At 40.4% G+C, this 27,894-nt stretch overlaps 1 protein-coding gene across 3 annotated transcripts in view; it reads left to right on the top strand.

The window, feature by feature from the left end:
- Positions 1-27,894, top strand: part of FRMPD1 (FERM and PDZ domain containing 1) — a 152,613-nt gene that overhangs the window by 99,054 nt on the left and 25,665 nt on the right. For all 3 annotated transcript variants that reach the window (XM_077965680.1, XM_002800037.4, XM_028835049.2), the window contains exons 3-6: positions 13,371-13,528; positions 14,355-14,457; positions 17,311-17,356; positions 25,223-25,330. In XM_077965680.1, coding sequence (XP_077821806.1) covers positions 13,371-13,528; positions 14,355-14,457; positions 17,311-17,356; positions 25,223-25,330 — 415 coding nt within the window. The remainder of the gene's footprint in view (positions 1-13,370; positions 13,529-14,354; positions 14,458-17,310; positions 17,357-25,222; positions 25,331-27,894) is intronic.

Genomic DNA, 27,894 nt, shown 5'->3' with positions numbered 1-27,894 from the left:
ATGGAAAAGCTGCTAAGCACATTGTTTCCCACAGTGGGGTCTGCAAAACCTAGTGCTGTGTGATGCTGCTCCATTAGAAGAGATTCTGTGGCCATATATGTTTGAGAAATGATGCATCTTATATCCTACTTCTGCCTCCCCTGACTTGGTGATTTATTATATACATTATGCACATAATACAGATTAAAGGCTCTGAGAAGTCCTGCAGAAAAAGAGACCTGTTTAACTTGACGTTGCCTAGATATTTGACCTTGGAACTCTCTTAACATCTTGCCTTCTCACAGACTGTAAATGAAAGGTGACAATCATCACCCCTATCTAATTTTAGGACATTTTCAATACTATAAAAAGAAACCCTGTGCCCCTTAGCAGTCACTTCCTATTCTCCCCTCGGCCAGTCCCAGGTAACCACTAATTTACTTTCTTTTATTCTTTTTTGAGACAGTCTCACTCTGTTGCCCAGGGTGGAGTGCAGTGGTGCAATCTCAGCTCACTACAGCCTCTGCCTTCCAGGTTCAAGCAATTCTCATGTCTCAGCCTCCCACGTAGCTGGTACTGCAGGCACGTGCCACCATGCTACTTTCTATCTCTATAGATTTGCCTATCTTGGATATTTCACATAAATGGAATTATACAGTATGTGTTCTTTTGTGACTTGCTTCTTTCGCTTAGCATAAAATATTATTTTACTTAGCATAATGTGTTCTTCTTTTGCTTATCTTATTTTGCTTATCATACTGACATGGATCAGTATGACATGTCATAGTGTGAATTGGTATTTCATTCTGTTTTATTGTCAAATAATATTCCATTATGGAATATTTTCTTTGTTCATTTTATCAGTTGATTTAACATAAACATTTGGGTTGATATATAAAGCCAAATAAGGATAGATAGATAGATAGATAGATAGATAGATAGATAGATAGACATGTATGTGATATGAGCATTTGAGTTGTTTCCACTTTTGGACAATTATGAATAATGCTGCCATGAACATTTGTGTAAAAGTTTTTGTTTGAACATATATTTTCAGTTCTCCTGAGTATATACTTAGAAGTGGAATAGTTGGGCCACATAACAACTATGTGTTTAGTCTTTTGAGGAACTGCCAGACTGTTTCCCAGAGTGGCCATACAATTCTACATTTCCACCAGCAGTATATGAGAGTTCCAGTGCCTCTACATCTTTGCCAACACTTGCTGTTATCTCTTTTATTGTAGCCATCCTAGTGGGTGTGAGTGGTGTCCCATTGGGGTTTTGTCTGCATTTCCCTGGTGGTTAATGATATTAAACATCTTCCCTTGTGTCTAGGGAGTTTTGCTTTCCAAGTGCTTGAGAAAGAGAAAAACAAAGAGAGAAAGTTTCCTGTCAGTGCCCATGGAAGACATAATTTCCATGTTTCTAGGATAAATCATTTGTAGCCTTGTATGAATTTCTTCTCATCTCTAATCCTTGGTGTCCTTAGATTACTAGAAAATGATCAATAACTGAAAAAGCTGAGTGTGGGGTAAATAATTTCATTTCCTAGGGATAGACTAAATGGTACCACCTACCACCTTGTTGCCTAGTCAAGAAACCTGAGCATCATCCTGACTCCTTGAATCCCCTGCACCCACCCCATCAGCAGCTCCTGTCAGTTTGCCTTCAGAACTGTCCACCTCTCTGTCCCTGGGAGCCCTGCAAGGATCACTCACTTGCTTTTTCCCTGTTCCAGCTGATTCTCTAGTCTGCAGCTATAGTGGACTTTTCAAAATGTAAAATGTTCCTGTCCCATGCTAGCTCCCAGCTCTACCCCACCCTACCCCACCCCGAACCATTCAGTGGCTCACCTACCATTTTGCCATAACCTACAAGTCTCTTCACAGTCTGTCCCCAGCCTCACCTTGCTCCGCTTCCTTCCTTGCCCACCATTCTCCATTGTTTTGCTTTTTTAAAAGTATCTAGAACTCATCGAGGTCTTTCCTATCTCAGGGATTTTGTACTTGCTGTTCAGTTGGCCTGGAAAGTTCTTTTACTTCCCCTTTTTATGGCAGGTCCTTCTTCATCAGGTTAAATTTAAACATCACCTTCTTTAAGAGGCCTTTCCTGACCACCCAAGGCACAGGGAGTCCATTCTCTTGCTTGTTTCCTCCAGGGTACTTACCTGCTCATCACACTTTATAATTATGTATATATTTATTTACCTGTTCATTATCACCTCCGCCATCATATGGCTTTTCTCCCCCAACCTTCCTGTCATGTATGAGACCAGGGACCCTGACTGTTTTGTTTCACAAAGTATCCTCAGCCCTGACAGAGTCCATAGTATGTAACAGACATTCAATAAATTTTTACTGATTAAGGGCTTTCATAGTAGGGGACTGTATTATTCATTGAAATATATTTTAAATGCCCATCCCTCCTTCTTCCAAAAGGAATTTTTAATGATTACAGTTTTAAAACATGGGAAAATTAAAATAAGAAATGTTAGAAAGAGATTGCAAACCAATCAGACTTAAGGATTTAGCATTTGAATACTAACATTAGCCCTGAATTTCCTGGTAGCTGGGGCAAGAAATCAAGGAAGTGTATTGAAATGACTTCCATAGTGCAGAAAGAAGAAACACAGATATGCATCTGTAGTCACATAATTTTACATGCATATTTTAGCAATTCTGTTTTTTTCTGACTTTTAAAAACTCAGTCATTTCAGCCAGTTATACTTGCTTTACTTGTCATTGGCATTTTTTCCCATAAAATTTAAACTTTATCTGTGGCCCTAAGTGAGTTGTCTAGGAGTAAATTAGTGAAAAATAACCATTTCCATTGCCAGGCATTACTAAACAAATTGATAACTTTTATACACACAGGGTAATGTTAGAGCTTTATAGAGACTTAAACAGGTATTTTACAGAGGAGTGGTGTCAACTTTCAAAGTTCCTGTGATTTCTTACATTTTAGATTAATTTTCAGTAGGTGGTTATTGCTACATTCGTTAGTCAAATTCAGTTGGTAGCCCTTAGTTTAAATGAGTGTCCATGCTTGGGTAGGAGTGAACTGGTGAGACCTATAATTATAGGAATGGGAAATTGTGCAGATATGATAAGGATGACTTCTCTGTTACCACTCGATTTCGTTTTCCAACAGGAAAATAACATTTACAGTATCAGTGTTCTTTTAAAAATAGCTAACCTCCCAAACGGTCTCTGTGACGTGTTTTGAATTTCTATGTAAACCATGCAATGCAAACTGCTTAATAAAAGCTGCAACACAGTGACATTACATCATAAACTAATTTTTAACTATTTGCTTTCAATCAAATTGTTGTCTTCTTATTAGCTTTGTGTGACTACAGAAGTGATAAAATGACAAAGACTTGATGATAATATATTTTTCCACTTAATAATACCAATTTTTCGGCTGGGCGTCGTGTCTCAAGCCTGTAATCCCAGCACTTTGGGAGGCCGAGGTGGGCGGATCACAAGGTCAGGAGTTCGAGACCAGCCTGGCCAACATAGTGAAACCCCATCTCTACTAAAAATACAAAAATTAGCCACGCATGGTGGCGCGCATCTGTAGTCCCAGCTACTCAGAAGGCGGAGGCAGGAAAATCTCTTGAACCCAGGAGGCGGAGGTTGTGTGAGCCACTGCACTCCAGCCTGGGCAACAAAGTGAGACTCCGTCTCAAAACTAATAATAATAATAATACCAAGTTTTTCTTTCCAGAAGTTTCCATTTTTACATAGTTAAATGGGATTCTTTTCCTTCACAATTTCTTTCATTGCTTCTAAGCTTACAAAAATCTTCATCCAATAAAAGTTTAATTTTCAATTCAATTTAACAGCTTAAAATGTTTATGTTTAATTATTTAAGTTGGAGTTTATTTTAGTATATGCTAGGAGATGATGATCTAACTGGGTTTTTTTCCAAAATAGTAAGTAGTCATTCATATCACCATTAACTGTGAGTGATCTTTGCCTTCTTGATTCATTCTTTACTGACCCCTCCTTTATTGTATGTGAAGTTCTGGCATCTGTGAGTGGGAGATTGGACCTGTTTGTGGGCTGGCTATTCTGTTTCATTGATCTAACTGCCTACTTTTACACAGCTGTATTAAAATTACTTACATTATAATAGTATTATGCATCTCATTATCCTTTTATTTTTTTGAGATATAGTTTCCCTCTGTAGCCCAGTCTGGAGTGCAGTGGTGCGATCTTGGCTCACTGCAACCTGCACCTCCTGGGTTCAAGCAATTCTGCTTCAGCCACCCGCGTAGCTGGGATTACAGGCATGCACCACCACACCCGGCTAATTTTTGTATTTATTTATTTATTTATTTTTGAGATGGGTTTCGCTCTTGTTGCCCAGGCTAGGGTGCAACAGCATGACCTTGGCTCACCGCGACCTCTGCCTCCTGGGTTCAAGTGATTCTCCTGCCTCAGCCTCCCGAGTAGCTGGAGTTACAGGCATGTAACACCATGCCCGGCTAATTTTTGTATTTTTAGTAGAGACAAGGTTTCTCCATGTTGGTCAGACTAGTCTCATACTCCTGACCTCAGGTGATCCGCCCACCTTGACCTTCCAAAGTGCTAGGATTATACGCGTGAGCCACCATGCCCAGCCTAATTTTTGTATTTTTAGTAGAGGCAGTGTTTCATCATGTTGGCCAGGCTGGTCTCGAACTCCTGACTTCAAGTGATCCACTGGCCTCAGCCTCCCAAAATGCTGAGATTACAGGCGTGAGCCACCGTGACCAGCCTCATTGCCTATTAAACTAAGCTTTTATTACTCTTCATTTTCAATGCTTTTACTCTTACCCATCTATTCTGTCATATGAACTTTAGAATCATTTTATTATACTATTAAAACAAATAAGCATGAGATTTACTGAATTCATTGTCTCTTTTTTTCTCTTTCTTTCTTTCTTTCTTTCTTTCTTTCTTTCTTTCTTTCTTTCTTTCTTTCTTTCTTTCTTTCTTTTTTTTGAGATAGGGTCTTGCTCTGTTGCCCAGGCTGGAGTACAGTATTGTGATCTTGGCTCACTGCAACTGGCACCTCCTGGGTTCAAGTGATTCTCGTGCCTCAGCCTCCCGAGTAGCTGGGATTACAGGCATGCACCACCACACCCAGCTAATTTTTGTATTTTTGGAAGAGACAGGGTTTCACCATGTTGCCCAGGCTGGTCTTGAACTCCTGATCTGAAGTGATCTGCCTACCTCAGACTTCCAAAGTGCTAGGATTACAGGCGTGAGCCACCGCACCCCACGAAGATTTACTAAATTCTCTTATGCTTAATCTAGAAATGTTAGTTTTATAGAGCAAGATCTAAAGAAGCATAAAGAACTTAATGCAACTTTGTGCTTTCTTCACTGCTTGGTTGTATCCTCAGGGCTTGAAAAGATGATTTCTTTGAACTTATCTTGAATATTAATACTAATGAACATACATGCATATCTACACACACAATGACACAAGGCACATACATGCATACATGTGTGCACAACCACGCATGTGTGCACACAGGCACACAATGCACACATATGTGCATACACACACACACACATACACACATGTTGGCATGTTAGTTTCAGAAGCCCTTGCTGCTGGTTTTACACACTTTCCAAACTTACTTGGTTATTACAACTATAAGTAGTCTATGTATTAATTTTAAAAATGGTTTTGTTAAAACCTTTCTAATACTATTGACCTTTCTAATACTTTTTTTTTTTTTTTTTTTTTTGAGATGGAGTCTGGCTCTGTCGCCCAGGCTGGAGTGCAGTGGCTGGATCTCAGCTCACTGCAAGCTCCGCCTCCTGGGTTTACGCCATTCTCCTGCCTCAGCCTCCCGAGTAGCTGGGACTACAGGCGCCCGCCACCACGCCCGGCTAGTTTTTTGTAGTTTTTAGTAGAGACGGGGTTTCACCGTGTTAGCCAGGATGGTCTCGATCTCCTGACCTCGTGATCCTCCCGTCTCGGCCTCCCAAAGTGCTGGGATTACAGGCTTGAGCCACCGCGCCCGGCCTCTAATACTTTTAATGGTGTAGAAAGACCCTTTCAGGCACCAATTTTTTTTTTGTTGTGTCTTGACCCATAGGCAAAAGTAGAAAGATTTGAGGATAGTCTGGAAGGCTCCTGGACTACATCTGCCATTATTTCCTGAATCCTGTTTTTAAAGTAATAATGGAAGAATTTCTCCTTTCAACTGTAGGAGCACTACCCTCACAATCTCCACCATGAATGGCCCCCTAGAAATTGTTACAACCACAAGCGCATTCCTATGATTGTGATTACATGCTACATTTCCTTCTGGTACAGACTGCTGCCTCTATTTCTGCTTTCTCTGAATAGTCTTTACATTATGAAATCCAGTTTATACCAGATTTAGCTTTTAAAATCACTCAAGCTGAACATAATAAAGTGTTTAAACATAGATTCAAAATTGTTTCTCCACATCCTGCTGGAACTCGGAGGTGAATTCTTTGTTGTTACAGGATAGAGGTAGAATATATTTTCCGACATATCAGAGAGCAGATAGAAAGCCAGAGAATATTTGAAGTGCAATCAGTATCCATCTGGTAGCTTTCCTTTTCAGTGTTATTAAGCAGCTCAATATAAACTTATGAGCTATGAAAAGTAGAATTCATCTACATGAGACTGTTTTCATGATAAATGTAACGTGTTTGTTCTGGTTCTACCTTAGGGGAGATCCAGTTATCTGGCAGGAATTTCATTAGTGTAACTGTAGGGCTTCTGTTCTTCCAGTGTAAGATCACAGAAATGACCTCACGTTTATGGTTTGAAGCGATTACAAAGGCAGCAGAAATATGTTTTGAGATCAGTGCTTAGTTTGATATTTATAAGATGCTTCAGAGGAGGAAATTTTGTTACAGAGATCATTTCCTTTAGCTTACTGTCAATATTAAATGTTCTCTATGAGGAGAGGCCACAGTTTGGTCATGTACTTAGGTTAATCCCTTTCCAAACAAAAGCTAGAACATGGCCTTTGGGGAAAATGTCAAATCCAGACTTTGGGCCAAAGCCACTGCCACTGTCCAGGGATTAGTCAATACAGTGCAATGTCATTTGTCCACCATTGTGGAGGACCGCAGTCTTCCAAATGGAAGATAACGGAGCCTGCCCATTTGAAAAGCATCAAAATGGATTCTGTTGAAACCCTGTAGTAAGGTTTGTTCTTTGTTTTGTTCTCCAAACAATTATTAAGCCCTACTCTATGACTGGTACTGAGTTCAGCACATGGGACAAGAAATATGTGGTTCTTGCTGCACAAACTAGTCCAGAGAGGACAAGAGACTTTGCACTGGTCTGTAGGTGCATTTAGTAGAAGGAGATGTTTCCGCCAAAATCCGAAGACTGAATAGGAGTTTTGCAGGTAGAGAGCATGATTGGATATGTTGGGGAAGTTGTGTGTGTGTGTGTGTGCGTGCGCGCGCACGCACGTGTGTATGTGTGTGTGTTTTGGAGGCAGGTGAGTTATTCTAGACAGAGGGAAGAGCTTGTCCAAAGGCCAATGTGTTTGAGGAACTTAGAGGAGACTAGTTTGGCTGGAACAAAAATATCAAAGAGAATGAATGGCTTGGTCCTGGAGGCTGGAGTGATGGGCAGGAGCTATATTAAGCCATATTCAGGATTTTGGATTAGGCCGTTCAGTCAGGGGAGACACAGGAACAGAATTGTGTTTATAAAATCAGTCTGGCGGCTAGATGGAGAATCATTCAGGAGAGACAAGAATGGAAAGTGGGGAGAACAGTTAGTAGCCTAGTAGAAACCTGTCAGTAGGGCTGGTGATGGGGGGCCCGAAACAGAATGGTGACTGTGGAGACGGAAAGAAATTGACCCTTTTTGAGATCTTCTCATGTTGTGAGTGATTTGAAGGATGAGAGTCAGGGAAAGTCAAGGATGACTCTGGGATTCTGGCTTGAGCAATTGTCATTATCCCTATGATACCATTTACTGAGCTCTGAGACCTGGAGAAGATAAGTTCTGATTAGGGCAATAGTCATAGGGTTGAGCAAACAAAAGAAAAATGACAAACTTTCATCTCTGTTACTTATATTCAAATTGCTGTTTATTACTTGTTGTATATGCATCTTCACCTTTTGCTAATTATATTAGAGGTACAACTAATATAGCAACTATATTATATATAGCACCATATTAGATGTGTACAGTATTTTGCTCATTTATTTGCCCAATAAGCACTGTTGCTTCCTGTGAGCAAAGATCTTCACTTGACAATGTGAGAAATGCAGAGGTGGATAAAATGTGATTCCTGTTTCCAAGGAATAAATAGTCTGTTAAGAGTAACACTATATGGAGTCAGATAACTTTAAATAAAGGTTGGGGTACTCGGGGCCATAAGAGAGGGTCAGAGCTCCAAGATGAGAGAATTTACATCTGGCTAGGAAATCAGATAAAAAAGATGTGACCTTTGAGCTGGACCTTGACTTGGCCTCACACTTTCTGCAGAGGTAGTTGTGTGAGCTGAGGCCCAGGGGTAAAACTGGTGTAGTAGGTAAGATCAGTCTGGAGTGAAGGCCTGGGAAGGGGAGTGGTGGGTGGATGCTGGCTAGGGACTGAAGCCTCAGGACACAGGTCCATGAGGGCAAGGTTGAGGAGTTTGGCTTTTGTTCTGTGGGTGGTGGGGAATTATTGGGAGGAGAATAATTCCAGCTCTCACTTAGGAAAGGTAAACAATAGCTTACACAGTGCTATGGAAGGGTATTTTCTAGCTTGTGTTTCTTTGTATGTCTGAAGCTTATAGGCCCATAATACTTTTTGATGTAGGGTCTTCGAGGTCATTCTTTGTTGTGTTTGGTTTATCTATTCCCTGTCAGGTTGTTTTGAGTTTTCCCACTATTCTAAATAAAGCTGAGATTGATATTTTTCAATACTCAAGAGCCAGGGTTTATTGAGCTCATACTCTGTTCTAGAACTTTACTAGGCATGGGAGACACGGAGATGAATGGGTGCCACCCTTGTCTTCTAGGAACTCATGGTCCAGGATAAACAATATGATATTTTTTCCTTTGTGGTCATCACTTCAAGGAATACCAGTCAACATGGAAACAGAAGATCAAATTTAAAATTTAAATTAATGTTACAGTTTCACCAATGATTTCCTAGAGAGATTGAATTGCCAGTTTGTATTGTCATGCTTTAATCTCAGGACTAGTACGTGTTGGGCCTTATTATTTTTATTCATATTTGGTATGACACATAATAGTACTCCATAGCCCTTTCGGGTGTGCTTCTTTAATAAGGTCGTACATTTTCTGTGTCAATTTCCAGCTTGCTTTCTTCATGTGAGAGTTGTCAATTCACTTGCTTTGAGCATGTGAAATGTGGGTATCTACTATATGTATTTATGCCCATTCTTCATATATTTGTATTATAAGCTTTCCCCACTTCAGGATTTTTTTATTTACTTATTTTCAACTGCTTTATTGATAGATAATTTAGATACCATACAATTCACCCATGTGAAGTGTACAGTTCAATGGTTCTTAGTGTATTCACAGAGATCTGCAACTGTCACGAGTCCATTTTGGAAGGTTTTCATCCCCCACAAAAGAAACCCATACCTATTAGCAGTGACTCCCAAACCTCCCAAACCTCCCTCCCTGAAGCCTTGGACAACCACTAATCTACCTTCTGTCTCTATAGATTAGTCTATTCTAGATATTTCACATTAATGGACTCATACAATATGTGGTCATTTGTGACTGGCTTTCACTTAGCCAGATTCATCCATGTTTCATTCCTTTTCATTGCCAAATATTCTGTTGTGGAATACTGTATTTTATTTATCCATGTTATTAGTTGATGGATATTTGAGTTGTTTTCACTTTTGGATATTTATAGAAAATGCTACTATAAATATTCATGTGCAAGTTTTTGTGTGGACATGTATTTTCATTTCTCTCCGGTACATACCCAGGAGTGGAATTGCTGGATTGTGTTGTACACCATGTTTAGTCTTTTAGGAAACTTCCAGACACTTAAAGGACTTTCTAGAATTTCTATTCAGTTTCATTGGTGAAAGCCACACCATGCAGTTTCGATTATTGCCTTTGTCTGAAAGGAGTGCTTACTTTTCAACTGTAACTTTTCTGAAATCTAAGTATTTCTGATAGAAATTTAGAGTTCAAATTGATATGTGCTGTAAGTGTGAAATAGACACTGGATTTCAAAGACTTAATATGAAAGAATGCAAAATCATCAATAATTTTGTGTATTAATTACAAGTTGAAATGATGATACTATTTTGGATATATTGAGTTAAATAAAATATATGTTATTAAAATTTATTTCACTTATTTTTTTTCCTGTTTTTGTGTAGCTATTAGAAAACTTAAATTTACGTGTGTGGTGTGTGTATTTCATTTGGACCGCACTGCTCTAGAAGTTGCGCTAGTGTGCCTATTGAAGAAAGTAACCCCAATTTGACACCTGCTTCCCAGCTGTGTGTCTTTAAGCAAGTTAAAATCTCTCAGAGCAAGATTTAGTCTTTTTAACTATAAAACAGGAATAATAATTGTACCCACCTCACAAGTTTATTTTGAGGGTTGAGTGAGATATATATATATATGGTAAATCACTCCCTAAAATATAGTTAGTATTCATAAATGTTATTATTATTGTTGTTATTGCTGTGATTACCATCAATTTGTCAAGTTGTTTTTTAATCTGGAAGAATTTTTTATTGATATTACATTAAATCTCTATTTAATTTAGAACTTTTTTTTTTCTTTTTTTGATACTTAGTGTTTCCATCCAGGAACCCAGCATAACTTTAACCCAATTATTGTGTCTTCCTTTATTGCTTTAAGGAAAGTTATATTATTTACTTTAAATAAATCCTTCTTCCCCTGCATTACATTAGTACACCTCACTAGTTTTGTTACTTGAATTCTTTCTTGGCATTTTCTAGATATTTAGCATTCACTCATTAAGAATGCCTAACAACAAATGTACATTTAGCTAATGTGTTTTTAATGAATTGTTTAATGCTTTTTGTGGCTGTGTTTTGTGTTTCTATCCTGCATCTCCACTAAACTTATCTTTTGGCACTAGAAATTTTCTTTGTTCATCATTTTCTGTGTGAATGTCATCTGCTACAAAACAAAAAATAAGGTGGTACTTTTCCATTCCTATGCTCATTATTTCTTTTTTCATTTTTCCTTCCCTGATAACTATTATTAGCATTTAACCTGCTACATTAAATAGAAGTAAGTCCAGGGTATCCTTATCCTGATGTTAAAAAAATTTAACACCAAATTGTTTGTTTGTTTGTTTTTGAGATAGTCTCACTCTGTCACCCAGGCTGGAGAGCAGTGGTGTGATCTCAGCTCACTGCAACCTCAGCCTCCTGAGTAGCTAGGACCACAGGTGTACACCACCACGTCCAGCTATTTTTTTGTATTTTTAGTAGAGACAGGGTTTTGCCATGTTGCCCAGGCTGGTCTTGAACTCCCGGACTCAAGTGATTAGCTAGCCTCAGCCTCCCAAAGTGCTGGGATTACAGGCATGAGGCACTGCACCTGTAATGTCAAATGTTGATTTGTGACTTTTAGTGTAGAGTATTGTTTATTGCATTTAGAAAAACCTTTTTATAGCTTTAAAAGTTTTTTAAAAATCAGGTATAGGCTGGGTGTGGTGGCTCATGCCTGTAATTCCAGCACTTTGGGAGGACGAGGGGCAGATCACTTGAGCTCAGAAGATTGAGACCAGCCTGGACGACATGGTGAAACCCCGTCTCTACTAAAAATACAAAAAATTAACTGAGTGTGGTAGCACGAGCCTGTAGTCCCAGCTACTTGGGAGGCTGAGGCATGAGAACCACTTGAACTCAGGAGTGGGGGGCTTCAGTGAGCTGAGATCATGCCACTGCACTCTAGCTTGAGTGACAGAGTAAAACCCTGTCTCAAAAAAATAAAAAAGAAAAAAAGAAAAAGAAAGAATGAAAAAAAAATCAGGAAGAGCTATGGGCTTTATTCAGTGTGAATTTTCAGTTTTCTGTTTCTTCCCTCTCGTTAGGTCTCTCTGCTGCTCCAGCTCAGTATTACCTGATGCTGGCCTCCAAGAATGGCTCTGTCTGCTTCTAGGTTGTGTGGGCTGGGTCATCTCTTCATACGCAGCCTAAATTTGCTCTAAGTCAGGGCCTGGGGGGGTCCTTGGTGGATAGTGTACCCAAGACTTTGGACTTGTGCTTGTCACTTACATTTTGGCTCTGTGAGACAGTTTTTCATATTTCCGGATCCTTGCTGAAACTGGAGATCATTATAAAAGAGAGAGATGATTTTCAGATAAGTGAGGGCCTATTGCATTAGGCAGGGTTCCTGACAGTGTTTGGTAAATGGATGAGAATAAATGATAGACCTTGACTGCAGAGCCCCAAGACAGCTGTTACTCCTTCACATTTCTGTTGTTTATAATGACAATAAACACCTCATCCCATCACTATCTGATCTTCCTCAGAAAGAACCACTGACTGTTAGAGGGAAAAATCATTTACCACAGACAAATGAAGAATAACTTGTGACTTGCTTTGTCACTCCCTAAAAATATTTGAGAGATAGAAAATATAACTTTCCTGCTTTTAAAGAACATACATGTTTTAAAGATTGATATAGAGGGAGTCCTTGCTATCCGAGATTTTATATTGGAATCCTTGCAGTTACAAAGCTTACAGGGAAGCGAAATTCATCATAAAGAAACAAAGAAAAAAATCACCAAAGACAAAATCTTGCTATAAAATTATCCATCATCAAACATCTGAACCTGACAACTCCTTGTTTCTGTTCACTGTCCATGTTTTTCCTCTCCTGTACCTCTGACTCCAGCAGTACATCCTGCCTGGGATGCCCGTCTGCCTGTCCTTCTGTCAGTCCATCCATCCATCCATCCATCCATCCATCCATCCATCCATCCGTCGATTCACTCAGCAGCAGTTATTGAATATCTTCTGTGTGCCAGGATCTGGGCTATATAGGCATACCCTAGACATGTCTCAGAGTGCAGCTCAAATGCCACCTCTTCTTCTGAGTACCAAATGTGTCCCTGATTCCCTATTCCCTGCCCTACAAAGTTGAAACTGCTCTCCCCCTTCTGTGTGTGTCCATAGCACTTCATGGGTGCTTTCTAGATATTTAACATTAGCTCATTAAGAATGCCTGTCTGTATGACTTCTCTTTTAGAGGACAGTCCTAAGTTCTGCTAGTGGCATTTGTGTCTTATTTATCTCAAGAGGAGAGATGGTTTCTGCTCAGCTTGCATCTTTCTCCATGATGCTTAGGGCTGACCCAGTCCATGACCAACAGCCAGAGTCTTCTCTTTCTGTTTTTTACATAGTCATTCTCTTCCAGGGCTAAAGTTGCTGCAGCTGATGGGCCCGCCAGGAACCCAACTCAGACCCTCATCCCTGTGCGGCACACAGTAAAGATAGACAAAGACACCCTCCTCCAGGACTACGGATTTCACATTTCTGAGAGCCTTCCCCTTACAGTGGTGGCTGTCACAGCAGGTAGGGGATGACTGGGAAATGAGAAAGAAGTTTGGTTTCTTAAGGGGAAATAGCCCCAAATCTCCCTGATCTCTCTATCCTACAACAAAATGCAGAAAATCCTACCCTGGGAAGTTAGAAAAGGCACACCTAATTCTGTCTTGGGCTTTGCACCTTACTTTGATGCTGGGAGGGAGCAGCCTCAAGCGCACTTGCCGCTCGAAACCCCAGGCTCCCGCTGGCCTTGGCTAGGGCTTTGCCCACCCATGGCTCCCTGGCTGGTCTCAGGGGCAGTGAAAGTATTTGGCTAAGCTAGCCCTCCTCTTTGAACCCCACCTGCTCCTAGCTGGGGATACTTTCTGGTCAGACAGTAATAGAAACTATTGATTTGTTTTCACTTGAACCTTGTGAAATATAGGCTGTACCAGGGAGGAGAGGAGCAGGTGGGGAAAGTCCAGTGCTTGTCTTCATACTTGAGGTGTGTTAATCTGGGATTCATTAAAATGTATTAATTTCTATTTACACACACATACACACCAGAGCTTTTTAGAGATGAATGGAGTGGATTTACTGGCCAACTCTGTTGATTTAGAAGGTTCTGGCTAGTTTTCTTTCTCAGGACAGTCTTCTAACATCCCCGGAAGTTGGTGATAGATAATAGGTATCTTATCCATGGTTTATAAACAGGAAGATTAAGATCCACATGAGCCCAAGCCTGACTGAAGGTGGGGTAGTGAGCTAGTGCCCCTGGGGACTGGATCAGGCTGCCATTTAGCTGTGCTGCTATTACACATGGAGTCTGGGTCCTCCCGGCGTGAGCACCAATTACTTATTTTCTGTCCAACAGGAGGCTCTGCACATGGCAAGCTTTTCCCTGGTGATCAGATCCTCCAAATGAACAATGAGCCTGCTGAAGACCTTTCCTGGGAACGAGCAGTTGATATTCTCAGGTACTAAATGGTCTTCCATCATATACAGAATTGCACAGATTATCAAAGAACAAAGATGGGCAACAGGAATGGCATAATTGATCCCCTGATTTTAATAAGGCTAAGTATCCTTTAAAGCAGCAAAAACAGCCTTGTTTTAGAACGGCTATTTTTATCTATTAAAACGCCTTCTTGTTAGTGGCTGTTGTAGTCCAGTCTCTCTCACTTGGCTACAAAAGAGCTTGGGGGGCACAGAGTGCTGTATTTGTCAAAGCCCTGCCATGCCCAAGACACCGTGCTAAGCACTGCAGGGAATGCAATGATCATAAATAACCCATAGGCCCTACCCTCTAAAGATTTATAGACACATTGTAACATATGCCAAAGATTGAACTAAATTGATACCAAATCTGTTCTTCTTTATCCCTCTTGATATCTCTTCTTAAATATAATTGCAGGTGCATCTTGGTTGGCATATATGTAGTTTCATTGATGCAGCACCTCCAAACCTTCTGCCTGGTGTCATTGTGACTTATGGAAATGCCTCACTTTCTACCTAGACAATGGTTTCCTGAGACCAGGGCTCAGTGGGTGCTCAGTTAAATGAGTGAATATGGTTAGCGCTGGGAATTGGCAACCTAGACTTTAAGATGGAGGAGTGCCATTAATAGGAGTAAAGAGGACAAGCAGACATTTTAAGGACACATGCAAGCTTTGGATTTAAAATTTTTCATTCAACATTGTTCTAATGACTAATATAAAGAGAGATGAGAAGCAGAGGTAGGTGAAAGCTAACTTGAAGATATATATACAATTCAGTTTGTGCTTTTTTATGAATGGCTGATCTGGCTTTGGGATGGTATTAATTTGTTTTTTTTTTTCCCTTTTTTTGAGATAGGGTCTTGCTATGTTGCCCAGGCTGGTCTTGAACTCTTGGGCTCAAGTGGTCTCCCCATCCCAGCTACTTGGTTGGCTGAGGTAGGAGAATCGCTTGAACCCGGGAGGCAGAGGTTGCAATGAGCCACGATCGTACCACTGCACTCCAGCCTGGGCGACAGAGCAAGACTCCATCTCAAAAAAAAAAAAAAAGAAAAGAAAAAAAGAAAAAGAAAAGCCGAGGAAATACACTGTAAATGCTGGAGAGTCCTCCAACTTGGGCAGAAGTTGTAAGTTGACAAAACAGAGAAGGGCGCAGAAATATTTCAGTTGTGTCTTTAATGCTGGGTAAAATTTGGTCCAAAAGATGGAGATGAACGGTGATTCAGGCAAAGGGGTAAGCAGAAGCAACAGGGTGGGAAGTAGGGGCTGCTGAGCAGTTCAGTTTGCCTGAAGAAACATTCTAGGAAGTGAAGTCCAGGTGATGGAGGGTCTTGAATGCCAGCACAGCACGTTTCAGTGTGATTCTCCCCCTGGAAGGGCGAGCAGTTGAAGGCTTCTGAGCAGGGGTGCGTGACTTGAGGTGTGCTGTGCATTTGTGACCTCTGCTGTGTTTTGCATGTGAGAATCCCAGGATGCCTTCATTTTTTTTTAGCTTAGCTCCCAGTGTCTAAAAACAGCATGTATTATTCAGTGTCACGTGTAAAGGTAAAACACAAAGCAAAACAAAATGATACAACAATGCCAAGAAAACATCTCAGATTTCTCCAAATAGCTGCGAGGCCGATATGTCCTTTTAGAGCCTTTGCACTTTGGTTTATTGTGATTTATCTCAGAAAAGTCCTGTTCTCATTTAAAATGGAAAAGAGGAAGTCCCCAGACACTTAGACATCTTGGGTTGAGTTTATCCATTTGAGGAAATAACATACCAGCAGCAATTGGCCTAAATGTTCATATTACAAGAAGTCAAATGAAATTATTTTGCAAACTGCTTCTCCATAATAGCAGTGGCAAAGAGAAAGGAAAATATGAATCGATTTTCTCTGTTCTGCCTGCTAATATAAAGTAGAGGTTCGGCAGTTATCTGCTTGATTTGATCACTTTTGAAATCTAAGAGATAATGCAAGACAGAGATGTTCACTATCTTGATTATATGATTGGGCTCATTACACTCTGTGTGCCCAAACACCATAAACCCTTTGGCTTTTATCTGATAAATGTTATCCACAGACATTCATTCCATTTAGTGAAATGCTTAGCATGAGTTTTCTGAAATAGCAACCTAAGTTGTCTGTGTTATTGCCATATTTTCTCTTAAAAATATTTTAGGGTCAGGAGCAGTGGCTCACACTTGTAATCACAGCACTTTGGGAGGCCGAGGCAGGCAGATCATGAGGTCAGGAGTCTGAGACCAGCCTGACCAACATGATGAAATCCCATCTCTACTAAAAATACAAAAATTAGCTGGGTATGGTGGCGGGCACCTGTAGTCCCAGCTACTTGGGAGGCTGAGGCAGGAGAATTGTTTGAACCGGGAAGGCAGGGGTTGCAGTGAGCCAAGATTGTGCCATTGCATTCCAGCCTGGGCAATAGGGCAATACTCTGTCTCCAAAAAAAAAAAAAAAAAAAAATTGGGGGACATAAATATAACTAGTAGTCACTAGATGAGTTCTTCATTGTATGGGACTAAATTAAGGCTAAGTGCCTTAATTAATGTTGTGGCTGTAGATATAGACTAGATGGTGGAGGTGGCCATATGAAGATTCCCTCCAGGTAGGAGGAGCTCTCTGGGTCAGCTTAAGTTCCTTTGTAGGTTGCTGCATTTCCCAATATCTTTCTCGGTTTTGCTGAGCCAAAAAAGCTAAGGCAAAGGAAGCTGCTTTATACTCATTCTGCCAGTCTTTTTGACCCTAACACACACGCTCACATATGTGTGCATGCACGTGCATCCATCACACAGAATGACTAAATTTTTTTCTTTATTCTTTCTTTTTTCAGGGAAGCGGAAGAGTCTCTTTCAATCACAGTTGTTCGCTGCACATCGGTAAATCTCTTTCTATGTCCTGTGTGTTAGTTTCACCATTCTTGGCCCTAAGACCCTGTTCCCCCAGAGGATATCCCTCATAAAGTAAGCAGGGAAGACAGAGGGTGGAGGGTGACAGCTGCCCGGCAGTGGGTGGCCAGTCAGTCCATGTTATCTGAAGACCTCCTCCATGGAAGTACTGTGGAGGAAACAGATATGGTGCAGGCCTCCAGAATGTCTGGCCCAGCTGAGGAGATAGATCTATGACTATACACAGTAGGATGATGGTAAGTGCACCAAACTGGACTTTTAAGACAGGTTTGAGTGGCATGACTTTGGGAAAATCGTTTAGTCTCAGTTTCACTTTTGTAAAATAGTGGTCATGACAATAACTGCCTTGTCTGTCTAATGGGTTGTTAGGAGGACCAAATGAGATGTTGGATATGAAAGTGTTTTATCAGCTCCGAGTTTCACCACACAGCAAGGTGTGGCATAGATGATCCTAAACCACCACAGGCCAAGAAGCTCCTCATGTATTATTTAGGGAAAGTATATAATCAAATTTTCAAAGGAAAAACTACTAAGGAGATAGTTTTTCAAAAGTTGATAGAAAATTTTTATTGTGAGAAACTTTAATATGTACTTCTTAGCCTTGGCCACAAATAGACCAAAATAAAAAAAGAGGGGCATAGGGAATTTTAATAATGCATTTAATAACCTAATTTAATTGACCACATACCAAGCTACCAAGAAAACTCAATAAATTCCCCAAATGAAAAACTGTGCAGGTCCCTTTTTCTGAATATAATAAAATAGAAGCTAATAACTATTAAAAATTTAATTAAAAACCATTCAGCCATTTGGAAATAAAAATGTAATTTCCTAAGTAAAGATGGAGTCAAATAGAAAGAGCAAAATTGTCATTATAGACTATTTAGAAAATAATTGAAAATTAAAACTGTACTTCTTTTATTTTTTCTTGAGATGGACTCTCGCTCCCGTCACTTAGGCTGGAGTACAATGTCATGATATCAGCTCACTGCAACCGCCACCTCCCGGGTTCAAGTGATTCTCCTGCCTCAGCCTCCCAAGTAGCTGGGATTACAAGCACCTGCCACCACGTCGGGCTAATTTTTGTATTTTTGGTAGAGACGGGTTTCGCCATGTTGGCCAGGCTGGTCTTGAACTCCTGACCTCAGGTGATCCACCTGCCTCAGCTTCCCAAAGTGCTGGGTTTACAGGTGTGAGCCACCATGCCCGGCCAGAACTGTACTTCTTAAAACTAATTTTGTGCAGTTGAAGCTATACTCAGAGTAAAATTCATAGCCTTGAGTGGTTTTATCATTTAATACAGAAGTAAATCAATTAAATATTCAGTGCAAGAAGCTAGAAGAAAAGATTAATAAAACAAACACAAAACAGAATAAAGTAATAAAAATTAAAATATAAATGATCCTCTGGAAAACAGAAAGATTGTAATGTTGTTAAGTCTAAGAGCTATTTCTTTAAGGACAAAGGTTATATAAAATGCAAAAACTTTAAGGGAAAGAGATAGGTGAGCCTCATGTGGAGGAAACTAGAATATTTCTGACATATACAAAAAAATTAACATAAAAGGAGATACATACTATGTTCCTTGATGGGAAGACTAAGTATTATTAATATATCAGTTATTATATTTATATACTTAATACAAATTCAAGCAAACTCTTACGGGACTTTCATTTGGATTTAACAAAGTTTATCAAAGTGAGACTTATCAAGAAAACCTTTTTTAAAAAGGATAATGAGGATGGCCTTGACAGGCAGATTTAAAAACGAACAAAGCTACAATTATTAAAACAGTATTATACTGGTGAAATGTTGAACATGTCAATGTAATCAGATAAAAAGTTCAAGAGTAGATGCTAGTATAAGAACATAGTATGTGAGGCCGGGTGCAGTGGCTCATGCCTGTAATCCCAGTATTTTGGGAGGCTGAGGATGGTGGATAGCTTGAGCTGAGGCGTTCAAGACCAGCCTGGGCAACATGGCAAAATCCCGTCTCTACAAACACAAAAACAAAAACAAAATGATTATAACTGGCAGGGGCTTAGGTGAGAGAATTACTTGAGCCCAGGAAGTCGGGGCTGCAGTGAGCTGAGATCGCACCCCTGCACTCCAGCCTGGGTGACAGAGACTATATATATATATATATATAGAGAGAGAGAGAGAGAGAGAGAGAGAGAGAAAGAGAGAGAGAGATCATATATATATATATATATATAGAGAGAGAGAGAGACCATATATATATATATAGAGAGAGAGAGACCATATATATATATAGAGAGAGAGAGAGACTATATATATATATATATAAAACTATATGTGTGTATGTGTGTGTGTATGTGTATAGTTTGTGAAAAACATAGCATTCCAAATCTGTGGGAGAAAAGGCAATTATTCAAGAAATCAAACTTGGACATTTGTTTAAGTATTTGGAAAAAATCTGGTCTCAGCTCTAAAAATGCAAACAATATGGATGGATGTCTGTCTGGTCACAGGCTGTAGAAAGGTTGCCTACACATTTAGGGCATGGAAGGAAGCACAGTGGAACAAAGGTGATTTGATTACATGAAAATATAAACCTTCTGTGGTCCAAACACTCCATAACACTAGAAAGCAGAGAAATTGTTGTCTCCTCTCTGTATTTGACAAGTGTTATCTTTTGTTTTTATTTCTTGGAAATAGAGTAGGAAAAAACCCACCTAATTAGAATGAAGATGTTTGCCATATGTCAGACCAAGTATTTTATGTATCGATAAATGGAAGTTCTTCTATTCTTAACATAATTTGTCTGTTAAATAATATGAAACCAATATGGAAACAGGGAAATCTAATCAGTTTAAATGATAGTGCAGGTGTTAGGATGTCCTTTTTATTTAGCTGGTTATCTCTCATTGGAGAGTATTTTAATCTTAATCAGGCAGGTTTTTTCCTGATCTGTTTCCAAGAAATGAGCAAAAGAAAATACTTAATGCAGGGAGCGAGGGAAACAGCATAGAGGTGAATCCTTTAAATAATAAAAAGTATGGGAAGGTGAAAATTGGTATGTGTCCAGTACCACTCCTGAGATTCCTACAAGATTTCCAGGAAGAGAGGAACGTAAATACTGTGCTCTGGAGGTCTCTCAGGGAGAATTGCCATTAGCCCAGTCTGTGGCCATCAGTACCTCTGAGAAATGCCCTAAATATTGGCTAGCCTGCTCCTGGGCCTCTCACCAGAACTGCTCCGAAGAATTTAATTTAATTTAATTTAATTTAATTTTATCTTATTTTATTTATTTTTGAGATGAAGTCTTGCTCTGTCACCCAGGCTGGAGTGCAGTGGCATGATCTTGGCTCACTGCAACCTCCGCCTCCTGGGTTCAAGCGATTCTCCCACCTCAGCCTCCTGAGTAGCTGGCATTACAGGCATGCACCACCATGCCCAGCTAATTTTTATATTTTTGGTAGAGGCGAGGTTTCACCATATTGGCCAGGCTGGTCTCGAACCCCTGACCTCAAGAGGTCCGTCTGCCTCAGCCTCCCAAAGTGCTGGGATTACGGGTGTGAGCCAATGCGCCTGGCCCCGAAGAATTTTAAAAACATTGCAAAATGATCATATATATCTTGCTTTAGCAAGGAGCCTCGTTGTTGTGGTCGATTCTTAGAGTCCTCAAATTACTTGAAACTGATTAGGAATGTTAAAATCCACAGTTGCAACATTAATTACTGCTTCTCTAGAACACAGAATTTTATGAAAAAGGTTCTGATTTAAATTTGTAGATCTGTATTGTCTATATTCATTGTCTATAATACATTAATTATTTGTAATAATATTAATGCCAGTATTTAATGTCTTATTTAATTTGCACCAAAAGGAAATGCTACGAGGAAGATACACTCATTATCCCCCCTTTACAGATGAGGATGCCATGGGCCTCACACGCCCACAGTCTCACATGCAGAAATCAGTGAAGTTGTGTTGTTTTCCAGATAGACTCCAGAACCCACATTCCTTAGTGTTATGCTATTGTATCTTTGTAATCCCTGCTGCCTTCATGAGTGACAGCGTGTAGCCCAGGACAGAGGGTACTGCCAAAAGATATAGGAATGTTTTCCAACATGTCCCTTTCAGTGCCCTTTTAAACATTAACTCTTAGTTCAGCAAAAAAACATGCACAAAGAGATTTTATCAGCTGAGGTCTGCTGCTTTCTGATGAATTAATTTAGAATCCAGGGAGAACTTAGAAGTTCTAGAATAATGAGTAACTCATATTCTTTGAATTGTCTCTTTAAAATATTAGATGGCTGAAGTGGATGTAAGTAGGTGATTTATATGTTCTAGATGCCAATATATTCAGGTATAAAAGTACAGGAGCCACAGTGGGGCCTGTGTGTTGGGCATTTTCATGTCAGCATGTTTTTTTCTCTCAAAGCAGCCAGTTTCATGGTTGGGTGGTTCCAAATGTAAGAATGGCCCTTCTTCCCTATGACTCCCACCAACTAGTCCCAAGCAAGTCCACTTTGTATGAAATGGCAAAGATTTGGAAGAGTGACCTCTAGGCTAAACAGCTGTTCCATTGACCATTCCTCATAGATACGTTTTTCTGAATTCTCACTTCTCTGAGAGCTTTCTGGACAGAGTCCAATTTCATAGTGACCCTCCCAAATAGTGGCACCCAGAAAGGAACACAGTTCCACCAATGCTGAGTACCATGGGGAGTGGACATGCACCAGGAATGCTAGTAAAGCCCAAAATTGGGTTAACATTTTCGCAGGCTCAATCACACTGTCGGCTTGGGTGAAACTGGTGACCAACTAAATCCTGAGCTTGTTTTCAAAGGAATAGCTTCCAAGCCACGTCCCTTCAATTCCATGCTTGTGCAATTGAATTGAATTCTGTGCAATTGATTTTTGGATGCTCAATGCCACACTTCACATTAATCCCTGTCATGTTGCTTTTGCCCAGTGTTCTGGCATGCTGAGATTTTACAGTCAGGGAACTGTGGGGCTGAAAGGTTTATTTGTACAGTTGAGAGCTGTAGTCATTCTCCAGTGACTTCCTGTCAGGGAACCTCCTCTGCCTAAGTCCACTCCAGTTCCTTCAGTTTCCTGCCAGTTGATTTTCTTGAGCATGATCCAGTTCTGGGCCCAATTCTTCCAGGATTTATCTCCCAAAGGTGAGAGACAACAGTGTTCCTGCAGATTCCTTTTTTTTTTTTTTTTTTTTTTTTGAGACGGAGTCTCGCTTTGTCGCCCAGGCTGGAGTGCAGTGGCCGGATCTCAGCTCACTGCAAGCTCCGCCTCCCGGGTTTACGCCATTCTCCTGCCTCAGCCTCCCGAGTAGCTGGGACTACAGGCGCCCACCACCTCGCCCGGCTAGTTTTTTGTATTTTTAGTAGAGACGGGGTTTCACCATATTAGCCAGGATGGTCTCGATCTCCTGACCTCGTGATCCGCCCGTCTCGGCCTCCCAAAGTGCTGGGATTACAGGCTTGAGCCACCGCGCCCGGCACAGATTCCTTTTCTCTCTGCATCTCTCCTCTGTTCTGCCCCTGATTTCTTATTCCTTTGAGTCTTTGGGATGGTGGTGATTGTACCTGTTGACCACTCACTTTATCTTATTCCCTGCAGCTCTTGACAGTCCAGCTCCTTATACCCTCTTATATTTGTTTTTAGTGATTTCCTGGCCTTTGACCCATAGCTATCTCTGGTCCTTAAGTTTCCCATGCACCCTCTTATAGATTCCCAGTTCCTTGATCTTGCCCCCAAAATTCTTGCTGCCTGATATCTGATGACACCTTGCAGCTCTGTCCTTCACAGGTTTGGCAAGTTCACTCTCTCTGGCTTCAACCAAGGCATTGCTAAACATCACTGTTGAGGATTGAGACTAAGTTACTTAGTTAGAAATCAGAACTATTTTGAGTATATGTCAACTAGTTTATGAATCCACCTAATGGCACTGCATCTGGCCTTTTCCACAGGGGGATTATAGGAGACCTTATCAAATGCTTTGCAAGAATGAAGGAATACTGCTATATCTACAGAACCCTGGTCTACCAATATGGACTTCTATCTTCAAAGGAAAAATGAACTTGGTTGGCTCTGACTTGTTCTTGGTAACTCCATCTCTTATCTTGGATTTTGCCAAGAATATATATATATATATATATATATATATTTTTTTTTTTTTTTTTTTTTTTTTTTGAGATATAGTCTTGCTCTGTCATCCAGGCTGGAGTGCAGTGGTGCAATCTTGGCTCACTGCAACCTCCACCTCCTGGATTCAAGCAATTCTCCTGCCTCAGCCCCCCGAGTAGCTAGAACTAAAGGCATGTGCCACCATGCTCGGCTAATTTTTGTATTTTTAGTAGAGACGGGGTTTCGCCATGTTGGCCAGGCTAGTCTCAAACTCCTGGCCTCAGGTGATCTGCCTGCCTCAGCCTCCCAAAATGTTGGGATTACAGGCAGGAGCCACCGCACCTGGCCTGATTTTGCCAAGAATTAACGACAAACTTACCAATATGTGTTTTCCTAAATCCTCCATATTCATTTTCTGGAAAACTTGATATTTGATCATCTTTAGTCTCCTAACATTTCTTCCATTCTCTGTTCCATGGATGATACGAGCTGTTACATGTTGTAGGTCCACAAGCCCATTAGATTCAAGTGGTATGGGAGTCTTGAGTTCATTCAAAGCAATCTGATAGTCTTATCACTAATTTTGGGTTGTAGCTTTTCTTTCTCTTATTCCTTCTATCCCTTCTCTAATTTCTACAGGTGTGCTTCTTCTCTGCAAACATTATTTCTTCCCTGCTTTTCTACTAATTTTTTTAAAGCAAATTATATATTTGAGATGTTGAGTCATAGTCATGAATCCTGTCCTGCCATTATCCGTGAGAATCACATTTACCTTTTTGCATTAAAATTTCAGGGCTACTTGTTCACTTCATGTACTTCATGGATTTGGTCTGTTGGTATTTGAGTCTACGAACATTGTTTCTAAGAGTTTCCCTGATTGTTGTTATGTATCTCTTCTCCCACCTTCACAGAATGTGGCCCAGAGTTTCATCTTCGTACTCTTACACATGGAAACATTCTAGAGGCTGGCCTAAAGGACTGTCCACACCAAGGGAACATAGGATGTTAGGCTGGAAAATAGTGTATCAGGATTTCATCCAGGAAGGTCACAGCCTGTTGGTCTAGAAGATCATGTAAGATGCTATTCAGCAAGTGTCACAATTTGGCCTGATACATTCTAGTCCAAACATTTCACCATATACTCATACCAACCTGTGATGACTCCCTTCACTTCTTTGGGAAAAGAGGGTACCTGACAAAAGATAAGAGCAAAATGGGGCCAAGAGTAAGTCATAAGGGTCAGAGTTTCAGGGAACCCCAACTAACTCCTATATTATACAGATGGGAAGACTCTGAAGGCCAGAGAGGGGCAAGGACTGGACCAAAGTCACACAGAGTTATTTTGTTGTGCTTTACACACCTACCTGGTTTTCTTTCATAAGAATTTGAGTTTGAGATAGTTCTCACAACTATTGAGCAGTAAAACATGAGTAGGAATTGAGATCGTCCCGTTCACAGGCCAGAACTCTTTGTCTTCATCATATCACAGCTATTTTGCTACCATGCTGAATGTCTAACTATTCTCAGATACATGAGAACATTATCTGGCTTGGGATCCCTAGATTTTATGAAAATACCTATAATGGGATATCCTCCTTTCCTGTGGGTTTAAATTGAATCTGCAACAGCTATCAAAGTTTCTGTTTTTAAGAAATGAGAAGATAGATATACCTGGCTTTTATGAAAGCACTGTTCCAAAATGTATCATGTTAATGTTTTTCAGGGAGTCCCTAAATCGTCCTTCCTGACCGAGGAGAAGAGAGCCAGGCTGAAGACCAACCCTGTGAAGGTGCACTTTGCTGAAGAAGTGCTCATCAGTGGACACAGCCAGGTGTGTCACTAGTCAAGTGATTGAAATTACTCCTTATGAAGCTGGCGAGCTGCCTTCTGGCACATAACTCCCTGAACCTCTGGAATTCCACAGCACAGAGAGGATGCAGAGGAAGTGCAGTGCATTTGCAAGAGGCTTTGTGCACCTTCCCAGTCAGACACCTGCAGACCCTGGACTGGGAGAGCTGGTGGGAGCTCTGGGCCATGGGTGGGGACTGGGAAGAAGAGCACTGGGTTTGGCCCTCTATTGTTCTGTGACTCCATTCTTCTGCCAAAGAAATTTCAACAGATTCCAATAGTTAATTTCTCATTGTGCATCTTCAAATGTATTATCCCCTCTGAAGGTGATCTATTGATAATCGTGCCAGTGGTGATGGGATTGCTTTTTATTTTTAAGAGCCCATCATCTGTTGAACCTTTATTATGTGACCTAAACTTTATGTGTACACAGTCCTTAGTCATCACAATACCCTGCAAGGGAGATGTTTTAACAAAAGAGGAAGCAGAGGCCTAGAGAGATTAAGAGACTTAACTCTAAGATCACATGGCGGGAAAATGCAGGAGCCCAGGTCCATGTGACTTTGATTCTTTGGTTTTTCACTGTGACGTCTAGTCCTTTTTGATATGGAGAGACCCAGGATTGGGGGTTCAGAAGACAAATTTGTAAAGGGAAAATGTTGGCTAGAGTTTGATTTTAATGTGGAGTGCTGGATAAAAGGCGCATTTATTCATAATTTGTACATTTTCCCCCCAGTAGTCTATAACTATTGCCATTCTGAATTTCTTAATATTAGACTTTGAAACTTTAAAGTCAAAACTTGTCCTTATCTTGTCTTCTCACCATAGAGACCAGCAAAGGCCGGGGGAGTTAGAGGGGGTGGGGGCTATGACCATTTTAACAAAGGATCCAGGCGACCTGGTCCACATCTACAGAGCACTTATTTTCTACCTGCCCTGCTACTTAATAGGGCATACCTTCAGATAGACTTGAGTGAGAAAGGTGGACTTGTTCAGGAAGGGGCCAGTGGGAGGCCTAATGCATGACTCAGAAATCACCTGTCAGTTGGCAATATTTGAGTCATGTTTGTGAAATTGGATTGAGTCTCTTTAGAAAATTAAGTTTAGATTCTGCCAGGCATGGTGGCTCACGCCTGTAATCCCAGCACTTTGGGAGGCCGAAGCAGGCGGATCACGAGGTCAAGAGATCAAGACCATCCTGGCTAACATGGTGAAACCCTGTCTTTACTAAAAAATACAAAAAAAATTAGCCGGGCGTGGTGGCAGGTGCCTGTAGTCCCAGCTACTCGGGAGGCTGAGGCAGGAGAATGGCGTGAACCTGGGAGGCAGAGCTTGCAGTGAGCTGAGATCGCACCACTGCACTCCAGCCTGGGTGACACAGCCAGACTCCATCTCAAAAAAAGAAAAAAAAAAAAATTAAGTTTCAATTCAACACATGACTCTTCATCTCAAGAGTCATGCACAGTGATGAGTAGTAAGGGTGAGAACCAGTTAGCAGGACAGGCAGAGAATAAAGGCACTACAGGTGTGGACAGGGTCACCTGGTTGATTTGTTAAAATGGCCATGACCTCCCATTCACTGCTGTCTATGCTGAGGGGACCAGATAAGGACAACTTTCACCTGAACTGGCTACAAAACTGGCTCAGAGTTTTGGTGGGGTTGGGGAGTTTAAAGGAACAGCGTTCTAAAAAGTTGTCTCTGGGAAGACTTGGAAGGTTGGGGCACCTCAGGGAATCTTTGGGAGTCTCTGCATCAGCCACACAAGGCAGAGATAGCAAAACAAGTAAGAGTTCATCCCTGTAACCTGTCTATTCATCCTTTCAAGTGTTTAAAAGATGATAAAATTGGCTGTTAAACTTTTCCCCTTGGAACATGATAAGACTGCCGTAGATACACAATCACTGTGTTAAGAAGGATCTGAGATAGTAAACCAACATTTGAAATATGTTTGACTTGCTCACAGTTAAACAAATACAAAGGAAAAATGTTAAAAAGTAAAACTTTATACTTAGCAAACGAGCACAGAGAAAAAATGTAAGCCCCAGTGCTGAGAAAGTAATTATAGTCATGCACTACTGATGGCTTTATAAATTGGCTTAAACGTTTTTGAGTGGAAAAACAAAATTTAATGACTGCCATAAAAGTGACCCAGAGATTGCATTCCTATTAGTCTATACAATAATTTAAATGTGAAAATCCATATATTTAAAGATATCTGTAGTATCAACATTTTAAATAGCTCCCAAAATGGAAAAACATGCTCAGTTGTCTAGGGCAGAGGAATTGTGAAATCAGTTATGATATTTCAACTCAATAGAATATTATAAAGGCATTAAAATTATGAACATTAAACCCACCTAAAAATTGTATATGAAATGCACATTGGGTAGAAAATGAACATAGAATCATGCATATTAAATTATTGCAGCTCTCTAAAAACTATTTACAGATATAGATAAAAATTGGAAGACGCCTTAGGGAAAAGTAAGTGGTGGTAGTTATGTAATGTTGCTATGAATACATTCTTTGTAAACCTTTTAAATCAC

Source organism: Macaca mulatta, chromosome 15 (genome assembly GCF_049350105.2).
Source record: "Macaca mulatta isolate MMU2019108-1 chromosome 15, T2T-MMU8v2.0, whole genome shotgun sequence".
Taxonomy (NCBI): domain Eukaryota; kingdom Metazoa; phylum Chordata; class Mammalia; order Primates; family Cercopithecidae; genus Macaca; species Macaca mulatta.
The sequence above is the reverse complement of the archived record's forward strand: the minus strand, read 5'-3'. Positions and strand labels throughout refer to the sequence as shown.